Source organism: Olea europaea, chromosome 15 (assembly GCF_002742605.1).
Source record: "Olea europaea var. sylvestris chromosome 15, O_europaea_v1, whole genome shotgun sequence".
Classification (NCBI taxonomy): Eukaryota; Viridiplantae; Streptophyta; class Magnoliopsida; order Lamiales; family Oleaceae; genus Olea; species Olea europaea.
In genome coordinates, this window is record NC_036251.1 from 22,474,416 (window position 1) to 22,488,349 (window position 13,934).

Genomic DNA, 13,934 nt, shown 5'->3' on the forward strand with positions numbered 1-13,934 from the left:
GTATCAAAATGTCGTCTTGAAAAAAAAAATCGATTAAATTCTTCTTGTTAAATGGAGTGGAGGTTACCTTCCATTTCTTGTTAAGAAGAGCAAATGAAAAGAAGAAACCATTATCTGTCACAAGTTGCAGTTTATAGTGAATTAGTGAGCAAGAACCTATGAACGTCCATAATGGATGTTACATCACAGTTTTAAATCAATCAAATCCACATCAAAGCAGTTGACAGTTTATTTGAAGTTTGCTCTTGATTCCTATTTTATTCTCTAGTCTTATGCTGATCCAAGTTGAATATCTAGGCCTATTTGCTTCAACTTTCCTAATGGTCCCCCAAAGAATTATGACAAAAACAATCTTAAAGTAGAGTGAAAATGGAGTTAGATTTCATGCACGTTTCCTACTTACCTATTGAAATCATAGTTTTAAATCAATCAAAATAAATCACGAATCCAGAACTAAGTTTCCTCTTCCTCCAAAGTAGTCTAAAACATTAGTGAACCTTCAGATCATGCTCGGTATAAATACCAACAAGATTTTTAGTTTTGTTTTCTTCTTTAATACAGTGCACATCTCTACTGTCCTTAACAAACAACCCATTTTTTTTATGAAGCATTGATAACTCCAAGGAATGAGAATGATTTTCCAGGGAAAAGTCTGGTTATTATGGGAAGATTTCAACAAGAGTTGCGAACTTGCTTTATAATTGCTTCCTTGGTTTCTAAATTTTGACTCCAAGGAATTGGAATGCTACCACAGTGCTTCTGTGTAACAAACACTTTCTAAAGCATCCAAAACCATATTAGTTAACTCTCTTGTAAAAAGAAAAAACAAACAAAACCGAAAGATCTGTACAAGTTCGAGAAATTGGCATGTTAGTAAACTTCAGGTGCCTGTATATTGGCTACTGGTCCTGTGCTCATTGAATTCATTACTTTATAGGTATAACGTGTTAGAAACTATGAAGTCGAATGAGATTGAGACAGGAACACCAGAAGAAACTTCTGAAATTAAAAAAAAAAAAAAAATGTTTACAAACAGCCGAAAGTTAATTTGAACGTTGCTTCTGATTTTCTATTTTATTCTTTTGTCTTGCGCTGTTCTAAGTTGAATATTTGTCCAGTGAGTTGACTTGGCATACTTTAGTCTAAGGCAGCTATTCAAATATTGAACATGGAATTTAACTGCAAGATTTCTTCAGCAATATAAAAATCTTTCTTTTCGGAAACATTAGGCCTAATTGCTTCAACTTTTCAACGGTCCCTCAAAATGAATTATGGCACAAAAAATCTAAAGTTGTTCCCTTCTACGAAATATACCAAATTAAACACTTTCTCAATTTCTATCTTTCTCTTCTACCATGAGAAGGAAGATGAAGCTTGAAGCAGTCAAATACAGGGTGGTTGATGTTTTCTTATATAAGAATGCTAGTTGTAGGAAAGATATGGATTTCTTTATTGATAATATCAGCTTTTAGGTTCTGTGTTGAAATGTTGTTCAACATTCAAGAAAAAATGAAATGGTATAAATAAATATGAAGAAAAAACCTAAAAAAGGTATTAGAGGTAAAACCTTTTTCTATGTTGTCGCATAGATTTATACTATACAGTCGCATGGCCTATTGCTGGGAATTCTCGAGCCTCTTTGGGTTGTTCTATGCGATCGCGTAGATTTATACTATGTAGTCACATAGGTATATAAAATTGACCATTGGAGGTCAGTTTTCTACCGTTACAACTCCTAATTGTGGTTGCTTTTCAACCTATCTCGGCACCAATTCATGCACATTAGTGGTGGCCTATATATAGGTGATGCATTTCAAGCCAAAAATAAATGAGAAATATTTGTGATCCATATTCATTCCATATCAAAGATCAAATTCTTGATTCACATTCATGCTCTTTTCTTCATTGTGTTATTAAAATTTTAGAGGGCCGCACTTGTGCTTTAGTGCTAGATCCTTTACAAGGCTTGATATAATCTTACGAACGTTTGCCAAAATCCTTAAACATCTCAATCAATCTCAAGAGGAGACAAATATAGTTTGAGGATAATGATTACGCATTCGAGCCTTCGATCTTATTCTTATCAAGTTTCTGGTGTTAATTATTTTTGTTGTTGCATTATTGTGATATTATTCTTATCTCTACTCCATTTCTCCTCCATATTTTCCAACATTCTATATTTTTTTGAAATACCATTTTTAATGCTACACTTATAGCTTTATAAGGATGATATTTCTTTGGTTCGTTGAGCATTCTATGAAGGTAAGGTAGTAATCATGAGGCAAGAATAGACATCGATAAGTTACTCCAGATCTATCTTGGTTTAGGTTGATGATCTAACAGTAATCTTTTCATATGTTTTTCCGCCATTTTTCACGAAGAACTGTAATTACAAAAAGATAAAGAGCAAACTCAAAAACTCTATATCTGCCCTTAAATTGCATGAATCCAACTTTCTCATTGCTGAATTTTAATTACTCCGGTGGCTTTTTTGGACTAATACATCATACTTAATGTTTGTCATACTTTCCCGCGTAGATTCGTTCCCCTGCTGCAGTTCTTGAGTATATGTTGACAGTAAGCATCTTTTTTGCTAAAAAAATTCTTCATTATGCTTATGGCTGGCTCTTACCAAAGAAAATTACCCGATAATTTAGGTAAAGATTCCATAATACTTCCATTACATATTTGAGAATATTGAATTAGATTTTCCTCTGATTGGGGTAACAATGCCAATTGCCACATGATCAGTAGATTCTGGTTCATTTCACATTTGCCTTTATTAATAGAAATTCCCAAAAATGCTTAATTTAAACAAAGACAATCTATTATTGAATTTCAATCACTCAAAGATATAATTACAGTTCACAAGACCAAAAAAAAAAAAAAAGTGCAAAAGCAAACAATACACACTTATAAAAATAATTCTTCCAATCTGTCCTCAGAATTTCCTAAAGGTTTTCCAAAGTGTCTCAAACTGATTCACACATAATACAAAATTCCAAAACAAATTTTGAAAGAACCAAGGAATTGATTCTAAATGCAAATACAAGTGAACCCTAAAAGCAACTTAGAACTGAAAAGAAGAAGCCAAAACTGATTTTAAATGCACTGTGCATACATTAAAAAGAAGAGCAGTGCTTAATCACTCACACATCTTAAAACTTCTTAAACGGAAACTGTCGAAATTCTGGGTGTACCATCAATTGAAGAAGTGATCTGTGCTGTTGAGCAATAATTTGGAACCCACCAAACTCTGAGACTTTTGTCAAGGCTTCCACTATAGAGCATGAATCCACCCCCTACTCTGGTTGGAGATGCCTGCAAACATTTAACTGGTCCTTCATGGCCTTTAATGATCATAGTTCTAAATAAACTACCATTGATCTCTCTTTTCCATATACTAATACTTTTATCTGCTGATCCACTGCACAAGAACTCCCCCATTAGGCACATACACAAAACTGCCATTTTATGAGCTTTCATCTCACAAATTACTCTCCAACTATCGAAATTCCTGTTCCCCAACCATCCCATAATATAACCATCCGAACCCCCTCCATAAACCAAACTTCCATCTTCAGATACAACTATAGAATTCAGTGAAATATCCCTATGCCCCTCCAATATTCCCTTAAGAGAATGCGTGTTCCTCACCTCCTTTCCCCAGGCCTTGATCTTCCCATCTGCTGATGCAGAATACACAATCCCATTGGATGCAACTAGCCCGTTTATAGCGTCATCATGGGCTTTTATTGATTCCAAGCACTTGAAATCCGACATCCTCCAAACCTTGAGAGTCTTATCCCATGATCCGGAATAAATTAACCCGTTGGAGACAGCCAAGCAAGAAATACTATCAGAATGTTCGATCCACAAACGCTTGTGATGTCGCCTCGTTTGCACGTAATTGCTTTGCTTCATGAACTTTCCCAAATAGTCTTTAGTTGTGGGAAGAGTGTCAACAAGTCTGAACAAATTTTCAGAGTTTCTTGAAATCTTCCACACTCTAATTCTACTATCTTGATGTGCTGTAAACACTTTGTTCCCAGCAGTGACGAGGGCCTTAACCGAGCCCTCTCCTTGTCCAAACTTTGTGAATTGCCTCAAGTCAGGCTGTTGCCAGACTATGATGTCCTTTCCCTGTGAAGCACTTAATATAAATTCTCCACATAAAGCCAAGCAAGAAACTGATCCAATGTGACCTGATAAATTTGCTAACAGTTTATATGAGTGAAAACTCGATGCGGGCACGTTCAGAATCTTGAATTTAAGATCTTGAAAGTCATATCTAAACGATGTCGCTGGACTTTCATCCGTGTCACTGCTTCTTCCGCTGCTGCTACTGCTTGGCGTTGAATATAGCAATGGAGTCGAGAAAGGAGTATCCGGAACCGGATGCTTAACTGTATGAATCATTTTTCCGATTGATGAAAACTCTATATGGGTCTTTCTCTATGCTCAAGATAAAAAAGATTCAAATTAAGATTGATCAAGAAAGATATGTGAACAGAGAGACATTGAGGAAATTTCTTAAAGGAATTCAAATAAGGAAGCAGGCAGCTATATAATTAAATTGATCGTGTATATAATATGCAAAAAGAAAGAGAGAACGGGATCGGAGCTGGAAGAGGGCAAGAAAGTAGAAACGCGGAATTCTTGGAAGAGAAAGTTTTTTGTTAAAATAAAGCGTGTTGGAGTTGGAAAGAAGGGGTGGGTTGAGAGGGGTGAAGGGGGGAGGTGCAACGGCTAATTTGACATGAACAAACCTACCAACTCTTGAAAGGGGCATGTGGGACCCAACTGTTTCCTTTTTGCTTTGCCGGGTTGCTGTTTGATTGCACGAAATTTTCCATGGAACTTGGAATTCGAATTCCAACTTTCACTTTTGGCCTGTTTGATTGACAAAATTTTCCAGGGAATTGATTTTCCATGAATTTCTAGGTACAACACCTTAAAGCGTGATTTTCCACCTTTTTTTTCCTAGGGGATAGGTGGTTTTTGGTTTTCCAACTTTTTTTTTATTTTATTTTTTTGCTTTTTTTATTTTTTTTTAATTGTTGGCAATGGGAACAAATTTTAGGAATAATTGTAAAAGAGGATATCCCTGAAATTAACAATTTCCACGTAAAACAAAGTCAAACGAACATCAAAAAATACTTTTACTTCAACATTTTCCACGTGAAAAATTTATACAATCAAACACAATAATTTACAATTTCCATGAAAACAATTTCTAGGTAATTCAATTCCTTGGAATTCATTTTCTTTCCATGTAATTTTTCTACTTGTAATCAAACGCATAAGCGCTTGTACGGAAAGCTTAAAAAATTTTAAAATTTTGTGATCTAAGTTAATAATTAATTTTAGAGTTTTGTTATTTGTACCCGAAGTTTAACACTCCGAGTTATATGATGTGAGTGAGGGGGTTGGGCCCAACACATTTATTGGTGTGGGGCCCATGACCCCATGTGAGTAGCATTAACTCGGAGTGTCAAACTCCGGGTGCATGTAGCAAAATTTTTTTGGTCTGTTTGATTGCGAAGATTGAATTTAGGTTGAAAGAAAATGAATTTCAGAAAATTGAATTACCTAAAAATTGTTTTCCTGAGATTTGTAAATTATTGTTTTTGATTGGTATAATTTTCCACGTGAAAAATGTTAAAGTAAAAGTGTTATTTAGTATTCGTTTGACTTTGTTTTACATGAAAATTGTCAATTTAAGGGATATCCACTTCTAACATTGTTCCTAGAATTTGTTTCCATTGCCAACCAAAAAAAAAAGGAAAAAAAGATCAAAAATCGTCTATATTTTGATGTTCGTTTGGCTTTATTTTATATGAAAATTGTCAATTTCAGGGATATCCTCTTTTACAATTGTTCCTAAAAATTTTTCTCATTGCCAACAATTAAAAAAAAAAAGAACAAAAAGCAAAAAAAAAAAAGTGGAAAACCAAAAACCACCTATCCCAACAAAAATAAAAGGTGGAAAATCACGCTTTAATGTGTTGTACCTAAAAATTCATGGAAAATCAATTCCCTGGAAAATTTTGTCAATCAAACAGTCCAAAAATAGAAGTTGGAATTCGAAGAATTCCAAATTCCATGAAAAAATTTGTGCAATCAAACGGAGCCTTAATTTTATTCACAAATTTTATGAAATTCCTAATTTTATTATAAATTTTTATTAAAAACTTTGTCAAACAATCCCTATCTATTATTGTTAAGAAAATCTCGAGAATTTTTTTTTTTTTTAACCTAAAATAGTGTAATAATTTTTCATTCTCTTTACAATAAAATCCACTAAAGTCGAATAAGATGTTTTTAGACCGAATTACTCGAACCAAAATTAAGGGTTTCACAACATCCCATACTTGGTATGGCAACGAGGTCTAAACGGATCTCCCCATTCCCATCTCCATTCATCCCCGGCTCCTCTCCAGTTGGTAAATTTTGGGTGGCAAAGCAACAATAAAATATTCTCGTTTATAGCTTCATTTTCTTAATTTTTCATATTGATTTTTATTTTGTAGATAAAATTTAAATTAAAAATAAGATTTGGGGTGGGTCGTAGGATCATGATCCCATTACCACCCCGATTCTCTAACGAGTGGGATGCGGACGAGATATTTTGCCATTCTTATTCTGTTCCTACAGAAATCGCAAGAATCAATTCAAAATTTCTAATTATAAGAATTATTGCTACTTGTACGCAAAGAATTACATAATGATTTACATACAGATGAAGTGTAAAAAAGAAAATGTGATTTTTTTTTTATTTGGTTGAAGAAATTTTGACCTAATCATATTTCACCACATCGTATATATATAAATCATTATGCACATGTTCTTTATTATTATTTCTTATAATAACTGATAAAGAGTTTAGAGGCTTTGGTTGTAGAATACATGTATATAATGGTTTACATACACGCGATATTGTGAGATATGATTGATCAAAATTTCTTCAAACCAAAAAAATTATCCATTCCCTTTTTAAAACATCATTTGTATGTAAATCTTTATATAACTTCATTATATACAGACAGCATTATTCTATTTGTACAATATCGTTAACAAAGTTGCCAAAAGACGGCCCCTATTGGAGAAGCGGCTGTGGGCACCATATTGTACTCTGAACATCTTTGTGCTCTTGGTCTTATCTGGAATATAATGTGTAGCTAATATATATGTGGGGATGGTATATTATTTTTAAGAAAGTAAATGTCTACACTTCAGAAATTAGGGCTAGCTTATTGATAAAAAAAAAAAAAAAAAAAAAAAAAAAAAAAAAAATTAAAAAAAAAAAAAAAAAAAAAAAAAAAAAAGCAAAGATTGATTTTGTAGGTAACATTACGTACATGAACTCGAACAAACATTCAGAGTGATTTTGTGAATAATATTTAGTCGACATTATCAAAACTTTATAGTTTAACTTGATTAAATTATGTTAAGTCAGTGCAATTAGGTGACTAAATTTGAAGTGAGTGCTACTTTATATTGAAAATTGATAATATCAACTCACAATTAAGTAACTCAAAATACTATAGTGTCATTTCATAACCAATAGAATAATTAAATTTAAAATATAACAAGATAAGATAAGACGAGACGAAACGTGTCAATCTACTCTTTTATTTTCACCAATAAAATTACGTACTTTCTAGAAATACTTTTCTTATTGTATAAGTGTATGACTTCGCAAACATAATTAATTGTTTTATACAACCTAACACAAAATTATTAAACACTTCTTCAATTTATCAAAAAAAGGATAAGAAATAGTGGCAAAGGCCTAGGCCGGCTCTCACCATAAGGAATTTTGGACAAAACCACGCTCCTTGTTCGTAATCCAGATATCAATGCTATTTGGACATCATTGTGTACGGATTAATGTAGCAAATTGATGATGTCTTTTTTTCCATCTTTTTTTTTCTCTATTTCTCTATTTTATATTATTAATTAATCCGTAAACAATACTGTACAAGTAGTATTACTCGATTACCTAACGAGGCGGGGGAGTGGAATTTACCCCCCAAGTCCAAAGCTTGAAGTATGGTTAACTGGACCACTACTAACTTGAAGTTCAAAACAAAACAGCTACACAGTTTATACATTGTTTATATATACACTTTAATTATAATAATAATTATTATTATTATTATTATTTTAAAGTATTTTGTGCCGGAATGTCTTTGGTCGGTCACTGACAAGTGTCTCTTGTAATTTACACAATCATTTCTGCTTCAATTCTCAGAAACTGTATTAATGGGTTTGTTTTTCAGCATTAATATAACGGAAACATTGACCAAATGAATTAAAAAATCTATTTGACTGAGTTCTTTCTTGTTATAATCTAAAATTATGTGGCACAATTGAGATCTACACATCATACTCGAAATATCGAGTTCTCGTAAGTAAATGGTATAATCTGTTCAACTCGGACTCCGAGTAGCTTAGTGTTATATACTGAAGAAGAGTAAAAGAGTAACTGAAAAACAAGTCTCTGTAAAGACTATAGGTGTATGGTGAAATGAGTTTCAAGGACGACTACGTATGTTTTTATTCATCAAAGATAAAAATGAATAAACTTTCTTGTCCGAAAATTTAGTCTGTATCTACCTTATAGAATTCATGATGAACAAATTTTGACAATTTATTAATCAATAGGGATTAAAATTTATAGAGATTGAAGTGTCTCATGGAACAGGTGTGTGACATTTCAGGAACTGGTGCACCACTTGGTCTGATTCGTCTTAGCCATTGGATCGCACTATTTTTATGATCTGACGGCCCAGATTGAACCATGAAGTGAAGTGTCCATTCATCATGCCTATTCACCAATTTCTGAATAGTCACAGCCATACGGATGCCACGCGTACACCTAACCGCCATGCAGGACGAAGGGACGCGACCTACCACTCGTGCGCCACCTAGAATGCCAACACCTTATAGAATTCATGATGAACAAATTTTGACAATTTATTAATCAATAGGGATTAAAACCTAATTCGAATGATATGTACGAAGTTTTATCAACTCGGTAACATGAGTTCGACTCTCATATACTCAACGAGACATTTCTACTCTCTTCTATTGTTCTTTAGCTCAAATTATAATACAACTGTTGTCGGAAATTCGACTAACGCAATCAAAAGAAGAAATAAAATAAGCAGAAAAATAGACAGTAAATGAAGCGAGGTATGCCAATAAAGTAAGCAAATCTCCTTAAGACAGATTTCGCCCCCCAATGAAGTGCAAACGGGATTATGGACGTCTGTCTCCCAAGATACAACGCTCCTTCCAAAGTCGATACTGCACAATACCAACCTTGTCGGTCGAACCAATGAATGATCGTACTTGAACGGAATAACGACGGAAGTATAAGAGATTTTTTACGAGCAGAATATGGAGATAGAAGAATTTAGAAATCAATTGAATTCGTAATTGATTTGGTGTGTCAAAAAACGAATATGGGGGTCCCTATTTATAGAGATTGAAGTGTCTCATGGAACAGGTGTGTGACATTTCAGGAACTGGTGCACCACTTGGTCTGATTCGTCTTAGCCATTGGATCGCACTATTTTTATGATCTGACGGCCCAGATTGAACCATGAAGTGAAGTATCCATTCATCATGCCTATTCACCAATTTCTGAACAGTCACAGCCATACGGATGCCACGCGTACCCCTAACCGCCATGCAGGACGAAGGGACGCGACCTACCACTCGTGCGCCACCTAGAATGCCAACTCATCGAGCCTTGTGCTGCCACGTCATCGAACCACGAGTCCATTTCCGAAAACTATAAGGCTCCCCAGCTCCTCGCGACGATGCGTACGTGCGAAGTGCGCCTCTAAAGCGCCCAATGCGTACTTTGCGACGTGCGCGTGCCGGGACCGGGACCGGGTCCGGGGAATGGTGCTAGTGGTGCGAAGCACCACTCTAGTGGTGACTAGCCTTTGGCTAGCTAAAGTTGGCCAAGTGGTAGGTAACATATTAAATTATATATTATTTACACAACCCACTATATAAACAAGACTATTTTCTTGTAAACTTTCGATGTGGGACTCCTTTCCATATAAAAACCACTTAAAATGGGCTTGTCAACATATGGGCCTATATTGGAGACTTTTCCAATTCACTTAAATTAATTGCAATGACCCATATCATTAAATATTACATTTAATATTTTAAACCCAAATCAAACCCAAATCAAATTCAATTAATTCCAACAACAACTCCTTGTTTTATTGACTTATGCTTAGAAGCGGACACCAATATTCCACCAAAAATATAACGTTAGTATCACATATTGCCCAATTTCATCTCCAAGCAATTATCTTTTCTTTCTTTCTTACATTTCTTTTTAATGAATATCAGATGAACGCTCCAAGGAATCAGATTAAGACGCTCGTGTCCTGTCTTTTTCAAATGAGCAAATGCAAAAACATATCTTCTAGACAAAAGTATATATTGATTTTCCATTTGGTCCTTATCTTTACTCTAGCTTATGTTTGGCCTCCATTTATTCAAAAAATTATTTTTTTCAAAATTCATTTTCAACCACGCATTTTCCCATCAAATAATTTTACACATAAATATAAAATTTTCTTTATTTTTTAACCACACAATTTCCAAAAAAAAAAAAAAAAAAAATGTGACTCAAACAAGGGCTAAATATGAAACAAATCTTCCTTTTTCTCTATTTATTTATTTATTTTTATCTTTTCCCTTTATTTTAGGAGTGGGCACTTTTTCCCAAAATCGGTGGAATCGGACCAGAATCATTTAGAACTGGCTGGTTCAATTCCAGATCTTCTAAAAAACAATTTGATTTCGAGACAAATTTTTAAGAACCGATCGGTTCCGGTCCGGTTCTTACCGGTTCTTGGTTCTAGTGTGGGAACTGCGGGAATCAGACGGTTTTCATTGGATTTTTTTTATTTTTTTATTTTTGTAAAATATATGACTAAATCTCCAATACTTTTATAAAAAATAATTGGGTTCCTTCTTAATTTTAGGTTTCAGCACTTTCCTTCTTCTCTTTGATTCTTTCCTTATCTCTTCTTATAATTCTTTGATTAATTGATTTTCAAGCCAAATTAAAATATTGGGTAAATCTATACCTAAATAAATTTATTTATAATATATAATTTCATTTAGAAGATACAAAATTTTTATTTTATTTTCACTTTGTAAAACTATACCTAAATAAATATTTGAATAATATGTTCGATTCTTCTATATTTTGTTAAAAGTATCACGTTTGTAACATTTTTAGAGTTTTTATTGGTGAACATTTTATTTCGACATTTTTAACGTAAAGAACCGAATCGGAACCGTTTGGTTCCACAGTTATCTACGGAACCAATGGTTCCATTTCTAAAATTTTCATTGGTATTTGGTTCAGTTCAGTTTCCTTTGAAATCGGATCAAACCGGACCGTTCCCACTCCTACTTAATTTTAGTTTAGACAAGAAATTGTCTTTTATCTTGAGGTAATTACATTTTGTAGTTTGCACAAATGGTTACAACTTAATGTATAGAAAGTATTATTTTTCAAAGTTAAGAGATCAACGTCTCTAAAGTGGTAAGATCGAAATTTTATTAGATTAATGACTAGAGTTCAGTTCTCATTTGAGGTAGGGACAAAATTACCAAAAAAAAAAAATTGTATTTTTAAGATTGATTTTTCATTTAAAGAAATAGAATAAAATTAATCAAAACATTGACTAGAAAAAAGAAAAGAAAAAACATTAAAATTCTGGATCTTATATGATTCTACGTAACTTTGTTGTACTTTTTCTTTTAGAATTAAATTTAATCAACATAAAATTAGGGGTGGACAAAAAAAATCGAAAAATCGGAGTGTTCAACATTAATTCATAACATATTTTCGTTATTATACAAAATAGTAAATACATAATAAAAAATTGTTAAAAAACAAGAAAGAAATGAGATAGAGCAATTACGATATTAGGAGACGGTGATGTCGATGGTTGTAGTGACGATGGGCTAATCCATGCAAACCAGTAACAAAATAGGAATCCGTTTGTTTTATCGTCGAAATTTTATGCATATCTCTCAAATTTATTGACTTTTGTGTTTCCAAAACACAAAATGTTCTTTTTATAATCAGATCACTGAATTGGCAAATGCTTAGATACGATTATGGGATGAAATTGAGTTTTTTATTGACTATATTACTTTTCAATACAATTAAGCAAAATGTCTATTGTTGTAGTAGAGAGTTGCTATATGGCCTGGGCCACAGAGCCCCCCATAAATAGGGGGCGCCACGTGGTAGGTCCTGGCCAAGCAACTTTTTTCTATTGTAATAGAAGTAATATTATTTATTATCATTCTAAGCGGCAATGAAGTCTATCTAAACTTGTCCGATAATATTAAAATGCATTTTTAATTTATTTGACAAACAAGCCACCTATACTTGTAATAAATGTACTTGGTTCCTTGTGTGGGTTTTTACTTACTTTCTTTTCTTTTCTAAAGAGGCTGAGATAACTGCCACTTCGCCGCTTCGGGGCGCACAAAAGAGAATTTTGATTTCTCTACATGTATTGAAGGGTATATTTGGCATTTCGAAAACTAATATCGGATGAATGAGAAATTACGAAAAAGGACGAAAATCAAGTCAAATATTTGACCGTGCGACCGCATGATTGGTAAACCGCGCGATCACACGTCAAATTCAATTCCGGTTCCACACGGTCTATAACCGTGCGGCCGCACGGTTGTCCGGTGAATACACCTTTTCATAAAGGTGCATTATTTGGAAATGGTGCATGGTTTGGCCTCAACCATTTCGGCCACACCCTTTCATGGTCTATAAATAGGACCATTTGGGTGTCCTATTCCTCACAATTTGATATGCAAAACATCTCTCATCCTCTCTTCTATCCAAAATTAAAATCATTTCATTTATTTTGATTTTCCTTCATTTTATCCTTGGAGTACATAGCCTAAATTTGGTTCATTGTACTTGTGTTTTGGAGTGCTACAAACACAAATGTAGCCGTTGTATCTTGGGAGTCGATTGCCGAAATCCGTAGGCACCGTTGGTTTCGATGAAGGTACACCTTTGTTTCAAAATAGTTATATATTTCAAAATCCAACATTTTAGCAGTTGGTAACCAAGCCTGTTTGGGAGTGATTTTCTCTCAAAAAATTGATTTTTTTATTGTTATTTCACTATTTCAGCCATTATATTTGACTTCTTCTCTCACATGTGAACCCTACTTTTCTTCTAACGGTCAAAAAATAATTTTCAAAATCACTCCCAAATAGGCTCCAAATTTGATTTACTGTAGTATCAGTATGCAATTACCAAAGTGGACATTGATTATAATGATGCCATATTATGTTCTTATTATTGGTAGTATTGTAAAAATTTATTTTTACTGTTTATAACAAATAACAATATATAGTATTATTAAATGTTTTCCGAGATTATAGTTACTCTAATACAAAAAGATAACGTTTATTAAATCTTAAAATTTATAAAATTACAAAATAAAACATAATCCATATAATAGAAATTAATTTAATTAACAAGGATTAAAATTGGTATTTTAATTATAGATAATTTGATAAGTCTAAAAGCTCTCATTTCGCTGCTTCTCAAAATATGTGCATTCATAAGTAATCTATTTTGATGTGCACATTTACAAGTAAACTAATTTGATGTTGTAAATTATGTTTATTCTGCTTTCAGATATTCATTCATTATTTTTGTCAATATTGCCAAATATTGGAGCACGGGTTTTTCTGGCTCAAGCGTATCTTATCTTTACCATAAATCATTTTCCTTGATTAATAATAATTGTTAATTTGTCAATATCTACGAGTTCCTTAATTTTCTTTCTTCCACATAGAGGAAATAGGATAATTCGTTAGTATACTACATGTATATG

At 33.2% G+C, this 13,934-nt stretch overlaps 1 protein-coding gene across 1 annotated transcript; it reads right to left on the minus strand.

Moving 5' to 3' along the window:
• Positions 1–2,879: 2,879 nt before the first annotated feature.
• Positions 2,880–4,791, minus strand: LOC111410500 (protein JINGUBANG-like). The gene has a single exon (XM_023040862.1). The coding sequence runs from the start codon at positions 4,417–4,419 to the stop codon at positions 3,169–3,171; it is 1,251 nt and encodes a 416-aa protein (XP_022896630.1). The 5' UTR covers positions 4,420–4,791; the 3' UTR covers positions 2,880–3,168.
• Between the last annotated feature and the right edge of the window lie 9,143 nt (positions 4,792–13,934).

What these genes read in the sequence shown, in the direction of transcription:
- LOC111410500 (XM_023040862.1), bottom strand. Translation starts at nt 4,419, where the DNA reads ATGATTCATACAGTTAAGCATCCGGTTCCGGATACTCCTTTCTCGACT.